The 27,062-nt window shown below is 39.2% G+C and overlaps 2 protein-coding genes across 2 annotated transcripts in view; one reads left to right on the top strand and one right to left on the bottom strand.

Annotated features, from left to right (window-relative positions):
* The window catches only part of LOC104493318 (oncostatin-M-specific receptor subunit beta-like), a 24,183-nt gene extending 9,646 nt beyond the window's left edge, over nt 1-14,537 (top strand). Inside the window, exons 5-17 of the mRNA XM_010135972.1 lie at nt 539-668; nt 1,763-1,920; nt 3,918-4,054; nt 5,312-5,471; nt 5,981-6,057; nt 6,479-6,716; nt 7,223-7,405; nt 8,567-8,668; nt 9,109-9,288; nt 10,997-11,161; nt 12,685-12,763; nt 13,042-13,114; nt 14,088-14,537. Coding sequence (XP_010134274.1) covers nt 539-668; nt 1,763-1,920; nt 3,918-4,054; nt 5,312-5,471; nt 5,981-6,057; nt 6,479-6,716; nt 7,223-7,405; nt 8,567-8,668; nt 9,109-9,288; nt 10,997-11,161; nt 12,685-12,763; nt 13,042-13,114; nt 14,088-14,537 — 2,132 coding nt within the window. The remainder of the gene's footprint in view (nt 1-538; nt 669-1,762; nt 1,921-3,917; nt 4,055-5,311; nt 5,472-5,980; nt 6,058-6,478; nt 6,717-7,222; nt 7,406-8,566; nt 8,669-9,108; nt 9,289-10,996; nt 11,162-12,684; nt 12,764-13,041; nt 13,115-14,087) is intronic.
* Nucleotides 14,538-21,075: 6,538 nt separating this feature from the next.
* Nucleotides 21,076-27,062, bottom strand: part of RICTOR (RPTOR independent companion of MTOR, complex 2) — a 55,836-nt gene continuing 49,849 nt past the window's right edge. The window contains exons 31-35 of the mRNA XM_010135971.1: nt 25,687-25,917; nt 24,264-24,416; nt 23,414-23,537; nt 22,481-22,619; nt 21,076-22,326 (exon numbers count right to left, since the gene is read on the bottom strand). Of these exons, the coding sequence (XP_010134273.1) occupies nt 22,252-22,326; nt 22,481-22,619; nt 23,414-23,537; nt 24,264-24,416; nt 25,687-25,917 (722 nt within the window). The 3' untranslated portion in view covers nt 21,076-22,251. The remainder of the gene's footprint in view (nt 22,327-22,480; nt 22,620-23,413; nt 23,538-24,263; nt 24,417-25,686; nt 25,918-27,062) is intronic.

The raw sequence follows: 27,062 nt of genomic DNA on the forward strand, positions 1-27,062 counted from the left end.
AGAAAACCAAAAGCTTGCTCTAAGTTGTCGTTGTCCTGTCGTGTCCAATTGAATTCTTTAATATTTGACTTCAGATCTGCACAGTTGCATATAGAAAGCATTAAAGAATAGCATTAAATGTGTTCAGATTAATCTCATTAACTGATCTGAGGATAGCTGACTGATTTTTAAATATTCCCACCCATTTAGGAGTTCAGCTTCAGCATCTAGGTGCATGTGGTAAAAACTCAGCACAGTTCCCCTTTCAAAGGCTGGTAGCAATTTTTACAGATAGAAAACAATACAGATTAAATTAATGAATTTATGAATGTAACAAAAAAATAACATAGAGAAGTGTTTGGATTGATGTTAATTTATGGTGTTATCCTGATTGAATAAGTATAATTGAAATAATAACATCTGTAGTAAATAACACTTTGTACTTATCCATTATTTCTAGTTTGTTAGTGTAGTAAGAAGATTGATGACTTTTGTCTTGACTGCCATGCATGTTCTTGACACTGTGGTTTTTTTTTTTTTGTTTATTCCCTCTGACAAGAACCACCTGATACACCTAATGATTTTTCTTGCCAAACTCAAGACATGAGAGTGGTAACATGTACTTGGAGCCAGGGAGGAGACACCTATCTTCATGGACCTCATGCACCAAAATACACCTTGTCTGAAGAGTAAGTCTCCTTGTTGTTGTATTAACTCCGGCCTATGCTGTACAGAAGAGTCATATTCTTGCCTTTAAAATCTGTGGAAATGTCTTTTATCCTTGTTGCAATAAGCTGCCTGCCTCTTTCTATCTTGCTGATCAGCTTATTTAACAAAGTTTTAGCAGTGCAGAACTGCTTTTAATTACAGTACCTATAACAAAGTTGCAGGTCCATCAGACCAGGTTCTGCTTAATAAAGCTTGTTCTAGCCATTCTTTTGGATTAATTCGTTTGGATATCCTTCAGTAGGTAGGAAGACACCATATTATCAGCATGTAGATAACAGAAGTGTAATGTAATGATTGGGTAATGTACACAACAGATAACTAGGATTTAATCAGCTGATAGGCTGAGTATTATCGTGGTCACAACCCATGGACACTAACCCTTGGTTAGCCTGATTAGCTCTCTAGTTCTTTTTCTCTAGGATTTTACAACCTTATTTGTGTTTTCCTTCTTGAGTTACTGACAATTCTATCTCAAAAATCCTACTTCTGCCTATAATTTCAGCTGCAGGGCCTGCAGAGAAAGGGGAACTCTTAGAACAGGACAGATGCCTCGTCATCGAGACAAATTTTCATCAAAAGATCTTAGCAGAAGGCAGGTTATCATTGTGTATACCTTCATGGTTCTCTGCATCATTAACTTCTATTAAGATATTATGATGATGATTTAAAAATGGAAGGTTAGAGGATGCACTTGAAATTATTGCTTCATTTAAAAGCATAATGTTGGACATATGAATGATTTAATTCTTGGCAAGTAAGTCCCTAGTTTGGAATTTCCGTGCGGAAATGACTAAAAGCAATTTAGCTCTACCTTAAAAGGATAAAGTAAACTTAAACTTTGAAAAAAACTTTATTCCAATTGTACGAATACCTAGATTCATCCTACTTAAGGCTAGGGGAAAGAACTAGGTGTCTTCTTACAGTCCCCCTCAGCTTTATTTTTTATGATGCAGTATTTTAGTTGGGCATCAAAAATTTCAACCTCTACGTCAATTGTATGTTATGGAAAAATGTCTTTCTCTCTCTTCCCCCTTTCCCCCCTGTTCTTTGATAGGTTTTCCCAAAAAATGGTTCCATGCACAGTCAGTTGTTCTGAGCAGTGCTCCTGTTCTTGGGATGTAGGCCAGCAGAGGATCTGTAATATCACAGTGACTGTGGAAAACCCACTGGGAAGGAAAACTGCCACGGATGTTTTTGATGTAACTCACAGAAGTAAGGTCTTTTCTACGTCTTTGCTGAAGGTCTTTTTGTTGCAGACCTTGCCCTTTTCCTGATCTTAATACTTGAACGCCCCAGTTTAAAGTATGGAAATCCTTGATGTTATCTTCTCATGTTTTTTTTAGTTATCTGTCCCTTGCTATAGTTATCTGCTCACTCTTCGGTTTCAGCTTTGTGAGGTTGTGTTGATGGTAGAAAACAGCTTCACTCCGAAGGTTGGATTTGGTTACTGAAATGCTCTCTTAATGCTTCAAAATCTGCTACTTTGCTGAAGCTGCTTTATAGGAAGCAACATTTCACAAGGATATAAAATGGGGAGTTCAAGAAAAACATCTGTGTACATTACTTGGAAATTCAGTCCTTTCTCCAAAATGCTGTTGCTGATGTTGCTGTCTTTCCGGAACAAAATGGGAGGTGCACATTTTGAAAAGTGGGTAAATAAAATTGCTAACACTTCTCTGAATGAGACATGATACAGGTGTACCCAGCTATTGTCACGAAAGAGGTGATAGGGCTAACCTGTCTTGATGCTAATATGGAACAGTAACTGCTGTGCTACTGTAAGGGAGGAAGAGTAACTCATCATCAGTGAAATTAAAAAGTTATTCTGTGAGCAGTAACTGATAGCTGTGGTTCCTTCTTCGCTATTAGTTGTGTCCAGTAAGTTCCTTCCCGCTTCTGCCTTAAAATGTGTGTCTCCAGTAGTATTTCCAGTTCTGTTCGTGTCCCTATCACATCCACCTCAGTGTTCCCAAGGTCCTGTGGCAGACTTCCTATTAGAAGAAGCAGGAGTCAACATATGCTTTGCTTAATTCTGAAGCTGACAAGCTGATGGATAGGGAGGCTGTTGGTGTAACTGCCTAGTTCTGGCAGCGCTTCCTCCCTCAGAGGCAGGGCTGACAGTTTTGCTAGACGTGTTTTTTCATATGGGATGCTGAAGCATATGTTGAATGCCTATCTCTGTTAAATTCATCTCAGAGAAGCATGGGAGTTCTGAAAGTTGATTATTAGGGGGTGGAAGAAATAGAGCAGGAAAAAAGTGGAGGAGTAAACAGACAGGTTGGAGTGAGACAACACCGTTATAAACTAAGTTTTCATTGGAAATCAGGCTAAAATAGGTTACATTCAATGTGCTAAATACCCTAAAGTTTTACTACAATTTTCTTTTTCCAGTTCTAGTGATTGTTACAAGGTAAAGAAATTATATATAATATTTATGATGCTATGAGTTAACCTTTTAAAAAGTGATTTCTCTAAAGTCCTTTATGTTTTCTCTGATCCTGTACATACTTACTGTAGAATTTTTCTTACTTCAAGGATTTCAGAAAGTAAAGGAAACCTAAGTCTGTCATTTCTAATTCTGCATGTGGTAGCTGAGATACTTACCAAACACAAGTTCCTTTGAGTGTGGAAGTCCTCAAATTGTAATTCACGGCCCATAGTTCTAGCATAATGGCCACTCACTTGCATTGCCATGTCTTATTCCTTGCAATTAGGCTAATAATATGGGAGAGTTTGAGATCCTGCTGCTCTTGCCGAATACTGCTTACATAGCAGTAAAAGATCTCAGAGATCTTTTTTAAGAAGTAGCATTGGCACTGTTTACCAGAGGGTTACTGGCATATGTCAATGTTAAGAGCTGTGAATAAAATTTCTGGTGAAGAGGCTGGATTTTGGGGAGTAGAACTGTGGCAAACATTGCTCATCATGCTACATCAGGAGCCTCCGCCAGGCCCTGGATTAGAAAATTTTAATGGATTACCAATAAAAGTCTCTGACTCTTTGTTTTATTCATGATGTTCTAAAATACTTAAGTCAGTATGAGGCAGTTTTTTAATCCTGTATAACAGTTACTTACTTCTACGTTCTGAAATTCTACTTCTCCTAGACTGGCAGAAAAATCTGTATTTATTTGCTTCCACTACTTAGCTAAAATACTTCTGCATATATTTTATATTTTACAAGAGCTAACTCAGATTTTCCACTGGCAGTTTATCCTGCTGCACCTTTTCAGCTGTGGGGAGAATGCACAGATACAGAAATCACATTATATTGGAAGCATCGAAACAAAGAAATTGAACTGTTTTGTCAGACCGAAGTGCTCCAGCCTGATGGGAAAGTAGAACTGGTACGAAACCTGAATTTCATACACATAAATATAGCGAGTACCTTTCTGATGTGAGATTAAAAAATACTACCCCAGCAACATGAATACACTTTAAATCTTGAATAATGTATTGCTTTGTCTGTTTTCTGGATTTGTTTGTTGCCAAGCTCCGCACTGATGCTGTGGTCCATGTGGGCAGCCATTGCTGGTACTAATTCATACTCTCAACACTTCCTCTGCTGCTGGCCAAAGTGTGACTGGTCTGTATATGTGGCTCTGTCCTCTGCTGGATGGATTTGCTGAAGTAAATGAAAATACTGTGGCCTGTTAATTGCTGTTAGCTATCGCTAACTTGATTTGTCATGCTTTTATTATTTGTATCCTTACCTCTTGCACACAAATGGTGGAGAGGTGTGTTGAAGGCTTTTTTATATTAGTCCAGGAGTTTCTGTGTAGTATTGACTGTACGTAATGGTAGTGTGTCTGGATTCTAGTGAGGGAACTCCAGTTTTAATTTTTACAGTTTACAGTTTTAATTCCCATCCTCTTCCATCTCATTGAAGATTATTTGAGTAGACTCCTTGTCTTGTTCCACCCCTTTAACAAACGGTGAGGCTGACTCTTTGCATGTGTACTGTGTTTTTTCTGTAGCCCCCCCCCTTTTTTTTTTTTTACAAAGGCAGCTTGCCTCAACCATATTAAAAAGGCATTATGAAGAGAAGGATCAAGCTATGTTTTGTCTTAAGTATTGCTCAAGAGCAGTTAGATCAAATGGCGGTTATCCATTGCAGGAGACAGCTTAGAGGAGAGACTTAAAAGCATGTTCACTTTTTGACTCTTAAAAAACTCACCCTGTCTCATAGGAGGGAGTGGGGCAAAAGGTTGAGGAAATAAAGGAAAGAAAAGATAGCTGTAGATCTGTAGATGCTGTGCATAGATCTGGAACAGCATCATACTTGGATGAATTGAGTTAGAGACCCCGACTCTGAGAATAAGATCTTAGTAAATTCCCTCCTTGATATATAGAGTAGTCATCTGACAGGTTGTGAGTGACTTCTGCTCAGTTACACAGAGATGCCTTGTGAACCTCTTTTTGGCTCTCCCAGTCTTTTGATCTTGTGCCTTTTTTTTTTGACTATTGTTCCATGACTATCATTTCCAAGTCAAGCTTAACTGGCTATTGTAGGATCCAGAGGAAGAAATATTTTTTTTCAGACAAAAACCTGCTACTGACGAAGCCAAACTGAGCTCCAACTGTTCTGTTATTCTGTATTGAAGCATAATAGTTCAGATGCGCATCTCCGTTATGCCAGCATCACCCTGGGTGGACTGCAGCCATTCACTGAATACACAGCTAGAGTACGCTGTGGGTCAGCGAAGCATTTCTGGAGGTGGAGTGAATGGAGCGAAGCCCAAACCATCATAACAAAGGAAGCAAGTATGTCCAGCCTAATGAGAAGGGTAGCTTGAAGGATGTTCTTCGCTTGCCACCTCTGTTTGCTATTTGTTGCTGCTGCTCTGCTGTGTAGCTAAAGGAGAGGCCTGTTGCATGCGTAGAAGTAGAAGCACATTAAGTGAACTCTGAGAAGGTGGCCTTTTAGACAACTCTCATCCCTCCTACCAGTCTCTGCTATTTCATCCAGTGCAGGCAGTGGGAAATCCAGATGATGGGGAGGATGGACAGACTGAGTTACAATGTTCTGTGAGGGCTGGAGGCATAGTGCAGAGCAAGCACCTGGGAACTGCAAACAAAGAAACATTTTCTAGGGAGATGAACCATATAGGGATTCAGAAAAAAAAAAATGAAGGGAGGAAGAAAATAAAAGATAATGTTTTGGCAAAACTTGGGAGTGATGGGGGAAAAAGATGTTTTGGGAGTGGATTTTCTTCAAATAAGAGGAAAAAATTTCTGCACCTAGCATCTTTATTTTGCTGTATTTATTGCAGCTCCATCAGGGAAGCTGGACATCTGGAGAGAAATTACACCAGTTGCAGGGGGGCGGAATGTGACCTTGTTCTGGAAGGTGAGACGCTGGTATGGAGAGGGAACCAAACTCCTTCATAAAGGGATCAGAAACTGCTCCCATGAACTTTAACAAGTTTGTGTCCACTGAATAGCAATTCATTATTAAATTGTCTTCTAAGAATCTAAGGCAAATATTCTATTTAACCCATTTTAGAACATAAGGATCTGTATGATGGCATGCTGCCCTGGCATTTCAGACATGGTTCTGTTTTTCTAAGTATTGTAGCAAGTAAATCCCATTACTGAGATTTCTGTGCTTCCATTTCAAGCAGTATATGTATGCTTTTTTGGAAACAAGTGTTTATATTCTGACAGAAATAATACATCCAATTAGTTATTTAAATTTCTACATGATCTCCTTGTATATTTTTGGCAAAATTTACTAATTTTGTGTCTACCCCCCATAACTTCTTTCCCAGCAAGCACCAAATTTTCGAGCAAATGGGATAAATATTTCATATGAAGTAACCTGGGAAAAAGTAGAAGATGGCTCTCAGCTCCAAAGCATCTCCTTTCCATCAGTCTACAATAGCACAAGAATTTCCATTGATAACCATGCCTACAGAATCAGTATCAAGGCAAAGAACAATGTTAATTACTCACTTCCTTCAGTATTGATCATCCCTACAGCTACAGGTAACACTGGGAGGATTTTCAGTTAGATTTCTGTTCAGAGATTTTTTTCATCCAGGGTGGTAACCGTATGTATATGAAGCTTAACAGACTTGATCCATCTCTTACTACAGAAAGTCTATTTTGCGCACAGAGTCTCCACGCAGAGCAAAATACATTTAACCTCAAACCACACCCTCAGACCTGCAGCAGTGCCATGAATGTGCAGCCACTGCCTTGCAGGCAGCGTGTGACACAACTTTTGTATGTGATTAGCCTCTTGTGACTTTCTGTTTATAGCTCCAGGTTTCTGCAGTTGAGATCTTTTTATGAATATATAGTAATATTTACTGGATGATTTTAGAGCTCTCATCTTTCAGCATATGAAGAGATCAGTTTTTAGCATGTGAAAGATCCCGTATGTCTGATAGTGAAGGAACGCAACTATATTATTATTGTTTTAGCAGCTTAGCATAGAAATTATATTGATCTTTATTTATGAATCCGAGGTCTCATGCATGTAGTAGAGACTCTGCTTTGTTCATTCCTAGGCACTGAAGAGCCTGAAGAAGAGCAAGTTAATGGTACAGATGATGGCATTTTTATTTCCTGGAAGCCCAGGCATATATACGACAGTTACATTATTGATTGGTGTAACTTTCCGATGTGGCAGCCTTGTGATTTGCAGTGGAAGAGATTTGGGCCCAACACTTCCAGTGCTCTGATCAACTCAGGTGAAAGTCAAACAATTTTTCTTTCTGATGTCTATGTAGCAATTTTTCACGCTGTGGGCATTAATCGAATTTAGGAAACAAGTCGTGGAGTATTTGAGTTCGGGCAATGCAGGTGTGATTCTTCAAAGGTATGTGGCATCGTGTTTTGCCTAGCAAATGAATTAAGCACCATGAACATGCCAGCACCATCAAGCCTTGGAATCAGCATAGTATTTTAGGAAAAAACTCTTCTGGGTAGTGTGTGGTAACAGCTTGAAAGAGGATGGTAAGGTTCATGAAGAAGTTAAAGATATTTTAGCAGAGAGATGCAAAATGGAGCTCTACCTTATCTGTAATACGGGTCAGAAATTTAGACTTGGTCGCTTCTAACACCCACTGTGCAGTGAGGAGTGAAGTGCTGTCTGTGTGCCACAACAGATGTGTCTCTGCCCAGTCTTTGCTTAGGACCAGCTGTGTGTCATGTATCTCAGTGGAGGCCGTTAGACCTAAATCCTTTCTGGCTGTGTGAAAGTTGCTCTGATACACTTCCTGGGCTGCAGGAATATAGCCTTCCTGAAGTCTCTCAAGCAGAGAGTTCACTTTGGAACAAAACACGTCTGAACAAAATTTGACTGAATGCATTTCACTATGCAGTAAAGGAACTGTGCTTCAGTTCATGCAAACACACTGCAGCCTGTGCCCTTACTGGAGGAGAGTGTGGTAATACATGGAAAAAATGTTGTCTAGTCCTTCAGTTGGGTTCCACTTGGTTAATATGAATGGGAGTGGATGTCAGTGAGAGTAACACGCAATCCTGATGCATGGGTATGTGTCTACATTAAACAGACCGAAACACGACCTTTGCCTGTGCCAGAAAGGGAAATGAAATTATCTTGTTCTTTGATGCATTTGGAGTCTACTGTACACTCATCTTGAATACTCTAGGGCAACAAAAATACATTAACACGCCCCCACCGCTCAGGTCTTTCTTTCAGACAGAATAAATGCGTTCAATTCATGTTATGCACACTAAGAATTGGTTTACCCCGTGTCTCCTTCAGTTGCTTTATTAGCAGAATAGCACACAAAGATTTCTAATGCATTTTAGACCTTTGTAGAAAGCAAAACTAAAAGACAAACAAACTATAACCTATTTTTCTAATCAGTTCCATTATTTTCTAGCAGCTTTTGTTCCGGGGGTGAGATACAACTTCCGCATCTATGGATCTGTTGCTAATAAAGCCTCCTTACTAGAGAAGAAGACTGGTTATTTCAGGGAGCTACGTAAGTTGGCAACATATTTAGGGTTCGTGTATTTGCTAAATTCATCAGTTGCAAACAGAAGTATTCCATAGCCGACCTCCTGCGACTAGATAAAAATGTATGTGCTGTGTTGATTCTATACCATCAGTGAAGCAAAAGTTGAACACCACCATACGTGGCCCTACATTGAGGATATTTGACTAATGCAGTAACCAAGTAGAGTCCATGTTAATTAGAACAGCTAAACAAAGCTGTGATTAGCCATCACTGCTTTGTGTATAATGTGGAGCACATGAAGGCTCTGTGAAGTTGACAGTTTCTGCGGAGCACTTTGGCTTTGTTTAGCTTTAAATACAAGACACAAAAAGAAACACCACATGGGAATTTAGGCATTTTTCAAGTGAGAAGATAGATAGACATATTTATGTATTCAAGTTTAACCTGACTTTCCTTTCTTCCAGCTCCTCTGCTTGACCCTATTGTGAAAAAAGTTGAACTGACTTCCAATGCAGTGACACTGTCTTGGGACTCCTATCCCACAAATGAGTCACAGCCTGGTTTTGTAAGAGGCTACCATGTTTACGTGTCACCTGTACAGGAGGATTGTGGTTTGAAAGGATCCAAAAAGCATGTTCTTCCAGGTGACCGAGCTGTGGAATTTAGGAAGTTGTGCTGTTGATACAGGTGAAAGAATTCATGGCTGTTGCTGATATTGCAGCCTCACAGAAAGTTCACATTAGGCAGGCAAATTGGCTCATGAGGCAATATGTGGGTTTCAACACCTGCTGTTTTTGATTTCTCTCTGATGCTTGTGGTGCTAATGGGTAGAAATGGGTCCTGGCTTTGTATGGATTTATATCCTCTGTCCTGTTGCCTGTAGCTCATTTTAACTCCAGCGTGAATGCAGAAAAGAGTACTTACTGTAGGAGTTGTCAAGTTTCTGCCTGTTGTGGTCTGAATTCTGGCTGAATTTTGAAAACATCTGTTTGTGGTCTCCTTGGTTAAGAGTCATAGGAAGCATGTTGGTTTTACCAGGATTTGGGGTATTTTAGAAACACATGGGATACAAATGATTTCCTTCAGAATTGGAGCAGTGTGTAAATCCCCCATTTAAATTCTTTTGTAATGAAAGTATTTGTGGCTGTGCTTTACAGTAGAGTTCCTTCAGCAGAACTGAGCTGTGGGCGTCACAAAGCCATGTTTGAACTTTTATATCTCATCTTCCTGCTCCACACTCAAAACAGCTCCAGATGACTTTATTACATTATAGTTTTCTGATGTTTTCAACATGTTCAAGGATATGTATTTTTTTAATCTTGCCTGTTCTTGAGTCATGTCCTGTATCAGATCCTTCTGCTGCTTAGACTAGTACCAGGCTGAAAAGCTTAGTTTGAAGTGAAGGTAGCGTATGTAGGAGTTCCTGTAAGAACTAACCTAGCCATAGAAGTAGCATAATTCTGCAAGTAATCCCAGACTTTAAAATGTTTAAATTGAAGATTCCCTGCTTCCCAGTTTGTCTGAGCTAGCAGGCAAGGGGCGTGACTGGAAACAGGAGGGATAAGGTAACCCCTTTCTCCCTTGGGTCTGGGAGTTGCACAACAGAGAGTCAAAGGAGGTTTTTTCAGGTAGAGGTTTCTTGCTTTTGATTATCTTCAAATAACTGAGTTTAAGGACTACAGGATTCCAGTCAAAAAGGAAATGGCAAAACCCCAAATAATTCTGTTACAAAGTTCTAGTAAAAGGCAATTAAAATAAACTGTTGCAGGTTTTGACAGCAAGTTATTAGGTGGACTGACAGAGTATGGACAATGCTGTGGGCAGTCTGGTTAGAAAGGATGTTTATTCAGCTCAGTGGCCATGAGTCAGGAGGCATCATCCTTCTCAGAAAAAAAGTGTGCAGGTTACAAAGAAGGTGGCTTGCAAACGTTCTTTTATTTCAGTGGTCTGGAGGTCTTGATTAAGCTGAATTGTAACATTTTGGGGAGACCTTATTGCAACCTTCTGGTACATAAAGGGGGCTTATAACCAAGATGGAGAGAAACTTTTTACCAGGACCTATAGTGACACAGGGCAAGGGGTAACAGTTTTAAGCAAAAGGAGGGTAGACATAAGGAAGAAATTTGTAGTTTGGGAGTGGTGAGACACTGGAAGAAGATAGGAGAAGTTGTGGATGCCCCATCCTTGGAAGATTCAAGATCAAGCTGGATGGAGCTCTGAGCAACCTGATCTCGTTGAAGATGTCCCTGCTCACTGCAGAGTGGTTGGACTAGGTGACCTTTGACAGTCCCTTCTACACCCAAAGCATTCTATGAATCAATCAGTGATTCTATCTTATTTGTTTCATTTTAGGTGATTCTGTGCTATGTAAATACACAATTGAAAACCCAGAAGAGAAAAGATACACCGTGAAACGCCTGTTGTCGAACACAAAATACAAACTAGTGGTCAAAGCATATACAAGCGGAGGAGAGACTCCCATTGTTAACTTTATATACATAGACACACCGTTTAACTGTGAGTATTGGCTGCAAAGTATTTGTCTTCTAGCGGAAGGATGGGATGATTTAAAAAGTTAGCATAATCTTCCTTTCTCAAGGGAGAACATTTAATTAAATGTAACACGCACTTAAGAAAGGATCCAAGTGAGAAATGAAATATGCATAACAATGCGGCATTTTGATTCTTTTAGGTAGCTATGTTAATTTTAGAATGCAAATAATTTTACGTCCTTATTTAAGTCATATCTTTCTGGGAGATCTGTTCATATATGCACATCTGCATGACTAGTGAGTCCTTTTTGCTATAATGTGTTGAATTGCATTTGGATTTAACTAGTGTTCTAATTAGGAGGGAAGACTACAAATCTGTGTGCAAACAGGTGGGTTTTGTATGGGCTCTTGAACTTTTAGCGTTGATTCTTATGCTCATGAGTCTTTAAATCCATTGCCAAGTTAACTCCTTGGGTGGAGGTTGTTGGCTTGAGCAGTAGTAGTGTAGTTTGCTAACTGGGCAGATTTGATCATCAAAGCAGAACAGAAAATCACTTGCCTGTAGTTCTGTTCCTTTGAAAATACCACTCAGCAGTCGTGGTTGTGAAATGTACGATCCAAAATGAAGAAGCCCGATTTTGAAAAACTTGTTGGGGGTGGAGGTTAAGGGGAGGGGTAGGAAAGGGTGAAGCATTGGTTCATGCAAGGAGAATTCATATTCTAGGCTAATACGCAGAACAGTGTCTAAACCCTCATGGTACCCTCACAGATGTTGTGCTGCCTCTTACAGCCATGTTCCAGCTCCCATTAGCCAGCCTTCTCTTGGGCAGGCAGAGGCACTTGTACAGCCTTGCGGAGAATCAAAATGGGGCCTTAATTAACCCAGGAAAGATAAAAGGAGAATGTAAGACCTGGCCGTTCCCTGCTGTGGTGTGTGGTAGAGACACACAAACTCGCTGGCACAGGGCAAGGTGGCAGTGGCCAGGGCAGAGGGAGCACTAACTAGTGCTCTCCCTTGGCCTGATTATTATAGCCTCAGCTGTTTGCAAAACAGTGCGGTCCAAGGCTGTGTCTTCCAACCAGAAGGAAATACCGAGATTCTTGTGTCAGCATAAAGTCTAGGAGAGCATGAACACCTTGCTATGTCGTCCACCCGTACTGGAGGTACAGACATTCTGTCAACGTCTCACAGTAAAATCTGTTTTATTAGGGGATCTGAGAGAAAATGTAAAACAAATAGTTAAGTGACGTTATCACTGTGTTAACTTCTGGAAATTTACCCTTAAGATGCTAGCACCAAGCAAATTAGAAGCAATCTAGTAGTAATTCAATTTTGGTAACGGAAATCAAGGTCCAAAGACTTACGGCTGTATCCCAGAACTTCCAGCCAAACTATCTTGCCATCGTGGGCCACACGGTTTTACTGCTGAATTATTGGCAGGTAGCCCACGTGGGCTTGATGTTATTTTTGTCCCATAAACTCAGACTATATTGATTTTAACAGGTGAGAAGTTGAAAGCAAATTTTTAAAGTATTTCTCTTTCACAGCCAACATGCTGTACCTTCTCATCCTGCTAGTGGTAGTTCCATCACTAGTAGCAGCTATATGCCAATGGAAGCTGAAGCGGTAAGTTTTAAGGCATTTTTCTTTTGCAGACAGAGAATGTAACTAGTGTAATTCACAAACCACAGCTGCAGCTTGTTGCTTACAGCCTGTTGTAGGGCCTCATTAATTTTTTCCTTTGGCTGTTTGACTGCGTGGATGTTTTCAGTATTTGGCTTGCAGCATTTCTGAGATGCTCATCATCTGCTGGTGTTTCTCTACATATCTGTGTGGCTTCTGCTGGTAGAATATGCTTCGATGAGAGAACAAAAAGGTCATTTGTTGTGCTCTCTTATTACCAGGGTGAAGGAGTGCTGCTGTCCTGTAATACCCAGTCCTAACAAGAGCAAAGTGCTGTCCTTCAAAGAGTTTAAGGTAAGAAAGATCACTGAAAAATCCAGTATTGCTAACTTTTCCATTCTTAGATTAGTAAGGTTTCATAAAAATGTTTTTCTTGTGTTGACATTTAAAAATCAGTAACACTCATTATAGAGAAATTAACATAATTTAATATAATTTAGTAGAAAATTCTCCTTTTAATATTCATGTGACTGATCAGTTTATATTCTGCAGTCTGTTACTACAAAAAGTGAAAGCATTATTGTGAATAAACAAAATCTTGATATAGTAGGTGATTCTTCCAGTATTACTGTTCAAAAGCCAGCAATGTCTGAACTCAACAGCCCAGACGACACTACACTTCGCTGCAGCCTGTGAACTCCGTCTGCCCACTCCTCCTGCCCCGCACATCCCTCCGTGGTAGGGCACAGCAGAGTGATGCAGTTGCTGACCCTTGGGAGGATGCATGGCATTCTGCCAGGCACTGCCAGGTCTGGGTGGGAGGAAAGTATTGGCAAAAAGCGTTCAATTGCTTCTGGAGGCCCTTCAAACTAGGGGCTGGTGCAAGGGGGGTGCAAAACTAGGAGCATATCTTTACACTGGTACATGTGGGGCTGCTGCCCTTTTTGCTGCTGGTGTTCACTGAACCTCAGGAAGGGATCTGTACAACCTGACAGCCTCTGCTGCTGCCGTCCAGTTGCTAGTGGTTCAGACTAAAAACTGCACACACCAGAAACCTGGCAAAGTCTTTAAAGTAGAGGGACATGGTTCTTTCTTCAAATGTAGTCATATTGAACTTACTTGAAATCTCTAAATAAGTATTCTGATAAATTCCACATAAAATACAGCTTCCATAGAACAAGCTGTATGTATTTTCTTTCAGGTTCTGTTTATTTATTTGAAAAACCCAAACTAAAAAAAAAGACAATATTAGAAGCGAAGTAATCACTCTCTTTCCTTTATGCTTGGCTTCTTTCATTATTTTTCTTTTATTATATTTCTCTTGTAGATTGGTTCTGAGAAAATATTGAAAACAAGTGACTGCATTCCTGACATGCTAGCAGTGGACAACAGGGCTGAAGCCCAGAAATTACGTCCATGGAGCCAGATGTCTTCAACACCAACAGAAGATATTACTGACAGTGACAATTCTTCCTGGACTGACACTAATGAAAATGAAGAGAGAGGCTTTACACTCACACCCACACCTCAGACTCATAGTTGGTTTGAAAATCTTGCTTATTCTTCCTATCTTGCAGTTGAATCTGATCATTATCAAATACCGGAGACAGTAAAAGCAAGCACACCAGAACTGTCAGTAGCATTGTACCAGCCACACTACTACTCTGGTACTTTTAATGGAGATGCTGACTCAAAACCCAGAGAAACAGCTGGCAGACAGACCAGTCTGAGATATGTTTCACAAACAGATGTGCATTGCCTAGGGAGGGGACTTTAATGTGCGCCTCTCCATTAAGTTCATCCACAAATAAGTAAGAATTTTTAAAACCACAGTTTCTTTTGATGAAAGCTCTCACAAACCCAACTTCCCTACTTCTGTTAATGCTGCAAAGCTTTTGCTTCATTCATGCACAGGACTGATGCTCGCTATGGTTTTGTGAGAAGTTATGGGGATTATGTAAGATTTACAGGCTGTTTTGTGGCCTTTACTATGTAGAAGGTTAGATCACAGCTGTTTCGCATAGCCTGATGCAAAGAACTACTGTATTTTGCAGGGATTAATTTTATTCAGAAATTAGAGGAGCAAGTTAAGCAAGCAAGAATGTTGTCCTCAAGGAGTGTATTTCACTGGAATGCTCTGACCACCCCCAGGCAGTGTGTACTGTGCAGCTGAGCATGGAGCCCTACCTGGCTTTGGAGTCTGCCTCAGCCCAGTAACATCATGGTGGGAGCAGGGTTCCTATTCTCTCTCTCTCAAGTGATGTAAAGAATCAAAGTGGACGCATTACCTGCATTCAGTGCGGTTGGTGCATTACTGAAAGATTAGAAGGAGCTTTGACTTTTTCAGGAGTTCTACTCTGTGCACTAAAATCCGATGACTGTCCTGCTTGTACTTTACTTGGCTTCTAACTATGCTTGGTGGGTGAAAGAGCTTAGAAAACAGTAGAGGCCCCTGGTAGTGGGCTGCCACTCCTATTTCTGGTAACTGGGGCTCATCACTCTTCTGCCTTCTCTGCCTGGAAAAATGACTCTTCAAAATCCTAAACAAAGACTTAACTGAACAAAGAAATGTGGGGAGTTAAATAGAAAGGAAGTGTTTTTTTTTCCCAGCTGAACAGCTGTTTGCAGAGGTGTTGCAATGGCACTGTCTTCCCACTTCTTTGGGCATTTTCCCTTGCACTTATACAGCAAGCACCATCAAGCTGGTAAGCAGACACAGTCATGAGAGCCACAGGTGTGTGAATCCCCTTTGTGAAGAACATCATGTTCACACTGCAAATCAGCTAGATCTTCCAAGACTCCGTTTGCATGTATTAAAAAAAGGTATGCTGACACTCGGAATCCCTACCGTAGGCAGTGGTGAATTTGGTCTTCCATTTTGATTTTTAAAAAATGAACATTTGCAGTGAAGCAGAATAGTTGGAATTGTGAGATTAACCTCCTCGGTGCACAAGGAATCTCTTGTTTTTGCCTAATTATGATGCTGTCTGGAACCTTTCACAAATAGAAGAATCCAACTTAAAAGCACAGAACCAGCAGTTCTCAGAAGGGAAGAACACCAAAGTGTTCTTTGCAATTTGATGTTCAGCTACTTTGTTAAAATGCAGTTACTGTTCTCTTCTACATTTAACTAGCTAATCACACTTCCTAAAAACTAAGCAGCTGCAGACAGAAATGAGTTTTGACACTGCACCGCATCTAGGTTTTACACTATTGCTGTATGTCCGTGAGCTGTGTTGCAACAGGAGAACGCACAGGACCTTACGTAGACGTCGGCTGGAGATGAGCTCTGACTGTGGAGGGAGAAGTCTTTAGGCACACAAAGGTGAGGTACATACACAAGGCTAACTCTCGTTAGAGGCACCCAGTCACACTGGATGTCTCCACATCTAGGTTGCACGTAGATTTACTTGAGAAGTAGAAAAAAAAAATGCAGTATGGTCCTTCCCCTCAGCCTTTCAGACAGTGGAGTAAGGAAACATGGCTGCAGTTTGACAGAGAATGGGGAAGCAGAAGTGGAGCTGATGCTATTTGATGGGAGACATCCCAGAGAAACTTTTCCTCCTTTTATGTGGTTCTCCTTTGAGTTACAGGCATTTTGAAAGTACGATACCACAGTACCTTTACATTTCCTTCTCCAAAGTGTTTCATTACTTTATGTATGTATTTGTGTTGTTTAAAAGCTTTACTGCTGGAAAAAAGGCAAAGGGAGCTCTTTTGCCACTACAGAAGTCAAACTTTGAAAAAAAAGGCTTATTCATTTAAAAAGGTTTGAAAGGTATCTTAAATCAAGAGTTAAATCTAAGGAACTCAGAAGTCAGTCACAGAAGTCTGACTGTCCCACAAAACATGTTAAATTTCAACATGGCAGCAGTTCCTCATGCTGAGGGCAGATATTACAAAGTGCAATTTTCTATTTTTGAAAAAGCTGCTGTCACCAGGGACTGGGCTGTAGTAATTTGGCCCAGGGAGAGAGCAGAGGGGTGTGGGGGCATCAGTGCAGACAGTTGTGCCTTCCTGATGGTGGGGTCAGGCACCTTGGCTGGTTGTGGGGAGAGTTCCAACCTCCATTCCCTTGGTCTTTGCTGTGGAGATTCCGCACTGATGAAAATTCCATTACTTGGAAGCAAGGAAACACTTTACCAGGTACCAGATTGCTTGGTGAGGTGATGAGAATGTCACTCCTCTCTGTAAACCCTTCTGCTTGCTGGCCCTGATGGGCAGTGGTTCATGAAACCACCTGTGCTTAAAAGCACAGCAGCAGGGGATTCCAAGGAGGATAATGCCTTTGTGCTGGTCAAAGGGCACAGTCTGGGCACCAGAACTGAAGATTAGAAAAGTTATTTTTGCACGGGTGGGGAAATGTGCATAATTTTTTATATTTTTTAAAATACTTGGTATTAATGGTCAATTGAGTTCAAAACTGTACACTTGTCTTTTTGTTTATAATTCACCTTTCACAGCTGTTGTTGAAATGCTAATATTTAAACTGTTACACAACGGAAAATTATTAGTTCTCACTATCAATATGCTAAAATTTTAAAATAAAAGTAGTGTACAACCTGCTGAAGAGTCCACTTCCCCCTTCCTAAGGTATCTTACAAAGTAGTAAAGTATATTTTGACAAATGTTCATTTGGAAAGCTTCTGGTTGTTCTAATTAATTATAACTAGTTTTAGGAGGTACATATGAGACCAGAACAACTGAAAGAAGTTTAAGTACATTTTATTAACAATGCATCCCTTTGATAAGATTATGCTTCAGGAGGCTTTTAATGCCCGTTGACATGAACTGTACACACTATACCAGGAAAAAAAAACAAAACAAAAACAAACCAAAACAAAACCAAAAAGATCCCCAGAAAAAGACCCACAGAAGAAGAATCAAGGTGGGCAATACCATTTTGGGACAAGCCTCTGTTTAAATTATACACAGCTCAATGCAATATTCTTACGGAAAATATATAAATACTTTTTTCTTTCTATGTTACACGTATACAATATAAACCAGATTTCAATGTCTGTTCAGTGACCTACAAACACTAGAACCTCCAAATATGTAGCAGCGTATTACTAAAAAAAAAAAGACCACACGGGACAGGGAGAGTAAGTCTTGACATTTTCCTTGATCCCTCACCCCCTCAGAATGATTAATTTAGATAATATCTCATAATGCAGTTTCAGGGATGCTGACAGCCCAGCACTGGAACAAATTTTCAATTAAATCTACAAAATGTCTGCCTTTCCCCCCTTTAGACATTGCATTTTGTGTTAAAACACTCTATTCAGTGGCAAAATGGCATGTTACACTTTTTGGCATAAATTACATTTCTCAAATAGTGTATTATACAAAGCAACTCAAGCAAATTGTGCAATTTCTGCATGCTGTGGCACTGCTGTCCATCTATGTTACAAAAATCCCCATTCTTTAACGAACATACACATCTGTTGAAAACAAAACTACCCAGGGAACCAGAATCAGGAATAAAAAAAAAAACCAAACCAAAAAAACCCACACAACACCCCAAGGAGATGGGGATGCTTCTAGTGAAATACAAACATGGTTTCTAAGCATGTTCCTAAAGGTCTTTCACAGTTCCTCAGATTTCACTCTCCTCTAGTATACCTTTAATAAGCACATGGTAGCAGAAGTGACACTTAGAAATTACAGGGCCTGCTTTCAACAGGCATCCACCCATGAACCCCTAACTAACTTCTGATCAGCCCTGCTGGGAGGTGAACAGAAACCCTGAAGATGCTCCGAAGCCTGGCAGTAAGTCTTCCACTGCAACTGCTCAGCTTGAGCTCACATTCACTTGCAAGGTTACACCAGCTTCCTGCACTCCTAACAGCCAGATACCAAGTCCAGAACACAGATGAAGTAGCAGCAACTACCCTACTCTGTCATCTGTTACCAGGCTTTGACAATTACCCGTTCCTCAAATAGCTACCTTTCTCTGCAGGTGCCTAGTAAAGGTGCTGAAGGTTTTTTCAGTCTCTCACTGCAAATTACAATTCTCCTTCAAGACCACTTACATAATTCCAAAATAAAATGAAGAAAAGACCACAGGATTCTCACTGCAGTCTTTTTAAGAGTAAGGGCAGCTTACCTCAGTGTGCCAAGCCACCACACCCTGAACTACCAAATACTTGAGCAGTTCGTACTGTCCAGGGAAAAGACAACAACAAAACCCAATGAGAGCACACTTAGGGTACACATGACAGGTCAAGTAAGAACTGTTGTACGAAGCAAAGTGACTGTTCCAAGCACAACACGCAACAGGGCCAACACATAAGTCGGGCACCTCAAAGCCTGGGTCCAACTGATGTCCCGAACAGCTGATAGCATTCTGCACCTCTGAATTTCAGGCAGCTGGAAAGGTGTCTCTCTACACAAGAACACTCACAGCACCCAGCTTTGTCCTCCTTCCCACTCAGAGGAGAGAAACTGGCCCTTGGGCAGGAATTGGGAGCCCTTCGTTGTTAGTGCCCCTACCCTTTGGAAAGGCTATCGCTTTCCACTGACCAACAGCTAAGAGACCAAGCACATTAGCCAGCTAATGCAGCAGACCACAAAGGACTAGTTTCACAGCCCGCCTCTCCTTCCCACAAAGGCTTTCTCCTCAGAGCTGTGTATTTTGATTTAGCATGTTGAACCATTCAGGAGTTTTCTTTGCCACAGCAACCAAACTGTGTTTGTGTATAGTGTAGGTGAATGCTGTATGCTCTGCTGTGTATCCGACAGTAGCACCAGCTGCCGGGACTGGAGAATATGAAGTGGGTGGTCTGTCAGCTTCCCTTACAAACCCTTCTAGGAGAAGTGGAAGGATTCTTTGTTTAGGGTTAATATAAGCACAATTTTTATTTACCAAGTTTTATCAGGAAATAAGTAAAACCCCAAAATAAGAACTTTGAAAGGGATATTTTGAAAAAGAAACCTATAGAATTAGAAATTCACAGTTTATAACTATGCCAATATCAAATTCCTTCAATAGCAGTATCCCTTCATTTGCCAATTAGAATGAAATATTACTGTGAGCTTAATGCAAATATGTAAATTAATTCTAGAAATGTTGTATGTTATATACAGTACAGACTTTACATCCTTGATGCATACTTGTTGAAATCTACTGACACTCATACACTTTCAGGAAAAAAAAATCATGACTTAGAACTGAATTTGCAGCCATAATTTGTACATCAAGTTTCTGTTGTTACGGATCCCCACACAAGCGAGTACTTCAGAACACATGAGCACTTCAGGATGTAGATTCTTTGAAAAGTACATTGACATTGCTTTTCCTTTCCTTTCTATAATCAGAGTCCTTCCTATGGCGCTTTTTACATTAAGTGCTATGGGCTAAACTGGTAACAAATGAACAATTTTTTTTTTTTAAATACAGGTGATAAAACTTATTTTGCCTTAACTGCAGAAAAATAACAAGGAGTTGTATGATGTAACCCCATCTAGTTATTAAAACAAATCTTTTATACTCTAACCTAACTGAGGTAGTGCTTGAAACTACTGTGTAAGATATGCTAGCCCCATTTTTGGGAAAACTACATTATTTCCTTTGGAGTTTATACCACTATTTGGTCTACTGTGATTGACATTTTGGCTTTACAGAAGCAGTTATTTCTTATGACCAGAGAATTCCAATAGTTACTGGTGTGGTATGTTTCCAGAGCATTTCAAACATACCTTGACACACTGATACAGTATTTGGTGTCACTGACCATAGGAGAGTTGAGCTTTTTTTTTTTTGCTACTTCTTTCAGTGGGAACTCACGAAAAAATAATCTTAGGAACTAAATTTGACTATAAGCAGCAACTTACGATCGATTTACCAGAACCTGATGGTATGCAGTACACATAAAAACTCAGTGAAGTGATAGCTGCAAAGCAGTACGTATATGGCAAGATGAATTTCCAATAAGAACAAATAAATTCTACGTGTCACTAGGAATCATGTTTTACTGTTTACAGGACTACTTATTGACATCCCCAGTAGCCTATCTAGTAAGAACATAGTTATGAGCATCAGGATAAATTTCACTTATCTTCACTTAAGTATTAATCTGACAGTTATAAAAAATGGTAAAAGTGAATGAATAAAAATATGTTCTACTTAGTACAGTCCAGCTGAATTATTCACCTATATCAAAATCAAAGGGTAATCCCTTCTATTACAGGCATTCTAACAAAGATGGCCATGCTACTGTATATACACATTTGCATATAATTATATTACCTCCGTATAAAGGCTTCTGAATCTTTAAATCATGATAAAAGTGTTGGGGATTCTTACCTTTTTTTAAGCTTGCACTCATTAATTTACAGACCTCACTAGTAACGTGATAGAAGCAACTATTTCAGTCATTAACAGTCACTGTATCATTGAACTTTTGCAACAAGTCTTAAATACCAGTATAAAATTATAAGTACTGCTGCTCCAAAATTCGGTACTTAAGGCTTTTCACTACAATTATTAGTACTATCTAATGCTTGATCACTCATCCACTGAAAATTCAAATAAACCTTTGTTTTTATAAAAGGTTGTTTCCATGGAACTTGGAAAACATTCCTATTATGCCTTCTGACAAAAGCAGCAATGATTAAATGTCTTCAAGTTTAGTATACACAATATTCATTTATCTGATACAAATCATGCTTTTTAAAGGATTTTAGTTAAGCATAAGTCCAACATTCGTACTATATGAGCATGAGTGGAGAAACTTCAAACACATGCGTATCATTCAGGGAAAACAATTTGATTTCAGCTTTTTAAGTTTAAATTATTTTTAAAATCAAACTGTAGTGAAAATCCTTAATTAGTTCAGATACGGTACATGTATGTAAATGTAATGAAATTGGAGAGACGGCTAATAAAATGACTTATAACTATAGCAATATTAAAATAACTTAAAGGAAACCTCAGGTTCACAGAGGCTTTTCTTTCTGTCTGAAGTTACGATCCCCCAAGTAGTGTTATAAACAGTACAAAAACCAACAGAGAAGGGCTAACGTTAATCCCCATCATCCACGATTACAGCACGGCTCCCCATTGCTGGCAATGGAATGCACCCTTGTCTCTCTGACTCCTGGTATCCAGGGTTTAAAAAGCAAGGCATCATTCTGCTTCTCTGGAACAGAATCAGAAGTTAATCAAAAAAGATGTCTCTGCATGTTGTCCTGTTCTTTTTAATTTATGGTAGAAAATGAAATGAAATCTTGTGGAGGTGTTCAGTGCTCGGCTCTTGCATATACTGGTAATTGCTATTATTAAAACTATGGTAATGTTTAATAACTCCCCAAAGGGCTCAGAAGACTGGGGCAGTAATTGGTTGAGGAAGAACAAGTTTTCAGTCTTCAGGTACCAGTAGCTTCTGGAAAGGTCTAGAATACGATGCTCCAAGCTGTTTATCCAGTCAGTCAGAGGCTGTATGAAGATTTCAGAAAGTCTATATGCAATGCCCTGCATGAGACCAAGGTCAGGATTCAGCTGATGTATCGATTGCTGGCTGTTTTGTTGATGTTGCTAGAACAGCCTCTGCTTCTTCATGCATCTAAAAAAAGACAGACGATGTTAGAGATTTCACTAGAGAGACATCATAGAACGGTTTTAAGACATATCTGAAAGCAATCTTTTATTCAGGACATGAAACCTGCACCCAGCTGGCACATTTTGGTGCATTCAGTGCATCTGAACCCTCCACTTACTTGTACGAACTGCACATCTTGAAATAGCTCCTGAATAAATCTTCGAGAAGGAAGTCGAAATGTACAATGTGCTAACAAGTAGGACACCTCAGAGTAAAGGCATATGTCATCAAATGCTTGGGGATACTTCTCCTTAATTCTGAAAAACAGAAAAAAAAACAGTATTTTCTAAGTCTTGGAGAGATTTCCATCATATTTTAAAAACCTGTGCAATTAAATTTTGATTGTCAGCATTAACAAAGTAGAACTCTTCAGTTAAGAGGCATTATAAATTCAGATTGGACAAAGCAGGAAAATCAGAACAGACAGCGTTATTTTGTACTAAACAGGAAGAAATCTGTATGAATGAGATGAAACAATATATCATTTGAAAGTTATATTGAACTGCTGAGATCACGTAGTCTTAAAATAGATGTAGAAATAAAACAGTAAACCAAAGAATTTGCATTCACACGTAAAGCAGTAACAAAAAAATATGGAAAAGCTAACTTAATTCCTTGTAAGCATTTTTCAGACCAAACGAGCATTTCTGCGTTTTCTTTTAGCAGCTGTATGTCAGTTTCCAATGTCACTAGCACAGAAACCAACAGATTTTATTATAACATTTGGTCCCTGGGTTTATATTCTTGTATTTTAACACGATTTTCTACTGTAATTCCAGTAGTGATACTCTTACTGAAAGATGATTTGTGTTTCTCAAGAAGTTACCTTTAGTTTGGTATTCTGCTTATCTGGTATATATTACTTGGCATAAATAGCAAAAAAGAATTAAGTTTCTTTTTTAAAGATGTATGATATACCGGGTATGTAATGAAATACCATTACAGTGGTATTTCTTAAGACGCCAGAACTAAGGTTAATTACTATTCCAGACACCTGAGAGAACACATACAACTATATGCTGCTAAACCATCTGAAGTGTACTGAACTTACGTCAGGAGTCCAGTTTCATGGCCCTTAGTTCCCACTGAACTACTCAAATTGATTACTAAACGTAAGACTTCTTTCCGCAGAAGTATTCTGCACACTGGTGTATCGTCCGGGATTGACTTTACTCCTGGAAAACAAATTAAGCAGTATGTTTTTTAAACAGAACAGTCCCTGATTGTGCCAGTCTTTTGCCACGTCAGACTGCTTTAGCATTCCATAAACACATAAAGACCCACACATATTTAAGTATGCAGTCTAAACTATCAACAAATATGCCTGTTGAAATTAAAACAAAAAACCACTATTTTCAGGAATTTTAACAGAAATATTTTAAAAAGATAAGCTACCATTTCAAAAACGGAAAAATCTGTAAGATTCAGTCACAGTGCTGTCTCTGCCACTAAACCATGCTGCAAACAGCCTGTGAGATTATCTGTTTGCTCTCTATCAGATGCTGGAGAAACTATCAACCAGCTCATTTCTTACAAATGTTGATAATTCAAAATGTAAAGCACAAAGCTGAAAAAGAAATTACTTTGTACAGAAATTAAGTAATTTATTTCCCCTTAAACTATCATCAGTGTGGAAAAAGAGGCAATTGATTTACCTATAAGGTTGGATATTTAGTAACCAGCAGAAATGCTGTTCAGCAAAGAGTGAAGAGTTTAAGAGCATGTTCCCCTATCTGAAGGTGGTGGTTGTTTCTATTCTTGTTCTTTTGTTGTTGTTGGGTATTTGGTGCTGGTGTTTAATAATGCGCATTACTTTGTTGCCGTATGTGTATTTTCTCACAACACCTACAAAATACTTCAAGAGATACAGTCTCTAATAATCATAAGGCTTTCAAACTTACCTAGTACAAGCTCGGTACTCTTGGTGCTGCTAGCTGAACCATGGGATACTGCATCACTACAGCCTGAAATTCCAGAAAATTTGGAGGAATGCACATCTAAGTGATTGTGTATGGTCTGCCCACACCAGTCAGTATATGGAATGTCTGGAAAATCTGGCATAAATGAAATGTTGCATCTTTGTTATTAAACTCTTCCTCACTTCAAATGCTTTTGTTATTTTTCAACAACGGAAAGCATACAAGACACTGATGCACTGAGTACTGTGCATACAAACCAGGTGGAAATTAGATGTTGGATTTTGGAGAAATTATACTTAAAATATCTAAAAATCATGTTTTTTAAATCTTAAAATACATGACTGAAAATAAACTCCTCTTTCAGACACTGTCAGAAGCCTGCCATCAGAGAGGTCTTATTGAAATATCCATGCTCTATTTTATGTAACATAATAAAAGATTCTCTTGCATATGCACTTTTTTATTCATACCATTACCACAAGTGTTACAGAAAGGGCTCTGACTTCAACAGAAACACGTGACAAGTATGATTATTCTGGGAGGTTTCACTATCCACACCCTTCAGCATTTTGGAGTTAGAGATGAATATAAAACCCAAGCTTTTAATCGTTGCACTGTTAACGGAACTGGACAAAAACGTAGGTCTGAAGGGACTCCTGTGTATCACGTAGTTCAACCCCTTGTGCAAAGAAGGGTTTCCCTCAAAATGAGATTACACTACAAAGAGCTTCCTCTTACATTCAAATGGAATTTCTGTTCCTACAGCACATGTTCGTGGCCGCCTGTCCTTTGGCTGCGTGCCTTTGCCACACACAGCTCCAAGTCAGCATTCTGGGGCATTCCTCACATTCCTTCTCTGCCAACAGTACTCTACGTGCTACTAGCTGAATGCATTTACACTGTTGTAAAACGTTGAGGATTCCTACAAAGCATCCATTATGGGACTATATTTTTATTACTGACATTGCAAAAAGGCATGCAACTGAGAGCTCTGCAGAGAAGATTAGGAAAAAAATAGAGTCTGATCTGAATCTCAAAATACAAAGAAAGATGACTGAGCCCCAGAAATTTCAGCTTGACATTAGACTCCTCAGATTTCCTTCTTTTCCTGTTAACATACAGACTTGCTTTAAAGTCAGACTTTTCATTAGTTTGACAGCAAGCATCAGTTTTCAGCTCTCAAATACTTGAAAAAATGCAGGCACCTATTCATACTAACACCACTAGAAATCAAAAAGATGGAAATGACCACAGAAATGCCACTGGTTGCATAATGAACTACTTAGATTTCATTTCAAGGGTAATAGTCAGTGAGAAAAACCCCACAGATTAGTCAATTTTAAGGATTAGCAAAACCCAATATTTTAACTCATTTTTATCACACTCCCCCACAAGGAACACTAACCTGAACGACTATATGAAGAGTTCACTTTGTTGTGAGGCTGATAACCCAGTATTTGAATGCAGACACAGTAAAGGCAGTTCTCATCTGTGTGCTCCTGTAGCCCTGTATCTTCTGTGTTTTCTAAAAACACAGAGGCATCTGAACGGCTAGTATTCATTATTTCTGTGAGGCTGATCTGCTGTCGGAGCATCTGAAAAGGGCTTTTGACATCACTGGCACCTGATGGAAGACCTGTAGATAAGCAATTAAAATTAGAAAAAACCAAAACAATCAACCAACATTATTTCTATTATATTTCCCCCTTTGAGCCTTTAAAAGTCTGGGAAGGGTGTGTGTGAAGATCTAGAATTTTTTTTTTTTTTGAGTGGTTAAGCTGCCAAGATTGTTAGCTTCTAGGAACAGACATCACTTTTCAGTGCTCCGTTATCATACATAACAAAACATCGCGAAGGACGGAATTTAACCTCTTATCTTATGAAGGTATGTCATAAATCCTGACTTTATATCGACATGAGAAATACCTCTGTAACACTTACTGATTTTCATAGTGTCAAACAATATTAGTACAACAATATACCAGATGTTTAAATGAACAATTTAAAAACCTGTAACTTACTGCCTGTAATAGGAAGAAACTAGACCCAACAATGCAGAAACAAACCAAAGACACTTTAGTGACATGCTCTTCCCTGGGTGGAAAACACCAAAAAACACAATTCTGAACTGAACATATACTGAAACTTAGCAAACTACAGAAACATGCTTTCAGGAAAATCTATTACATTAACAAAAGAAAACCATCTATTTGGATGTTCAAAAGTGCTTATAATGAAGTTCCATATAACCAGTAGTCAGACAACAGCTATCCTATGCTACTTTAGGACCAGTTTCAATGCTACTTTTTTAGTTGTCCTACTGAGAAGACGCGTATCAACACTCTACAGATTTCTGACTCTTCTAGAGCAAAAATCAAATGCATTTCAGAATAAGCCAGGCATTACAGAGCACTAGTAATACTCTTCTCTCATGTCCAATCACCTCCACCGATCAACTGTCATGGAAACATCACAAAGACAAAATTTACTTCTGAAATACACACCTAACACCTTTATTGGTTCTTCTAGATTCATGTATAATCCAAGGGAAGTAAAAAAAAAATCTAACAGCTCAATGTGGCATACATAGCTTAGCTTAATTTTTTCTTTCTTTCTTTAATTCAGTATCACTTGTCAGTCTTTGATTAACATCAGCTCATATTATAATCAAATATACACAGACTTTCCTCCTTTGTTTATTAGAGCAGGACTAAGCTTATATTCACTTTGAAGCAGCATCACAGTACCTCAAACTAAACAGAACACGGAACTAATGGCCTG

This window comes from Buceros rhinoceros, unplaced genomic scaffold (genome assembly GCF_000710305.1).
Source record: "Buceros rhinoceros silvestris isolate BGI_N320 unplaced genomic scaffold, ASM71030v1 scaffold14725, whole genome shotgun sequence".
Classification (NCBI taxonomy): Eukaryota; Metazoa; Chordata; class Aves; order Bucerotiformes; family Bucerotidae; genus Buceros; species Buceros rhinoceros.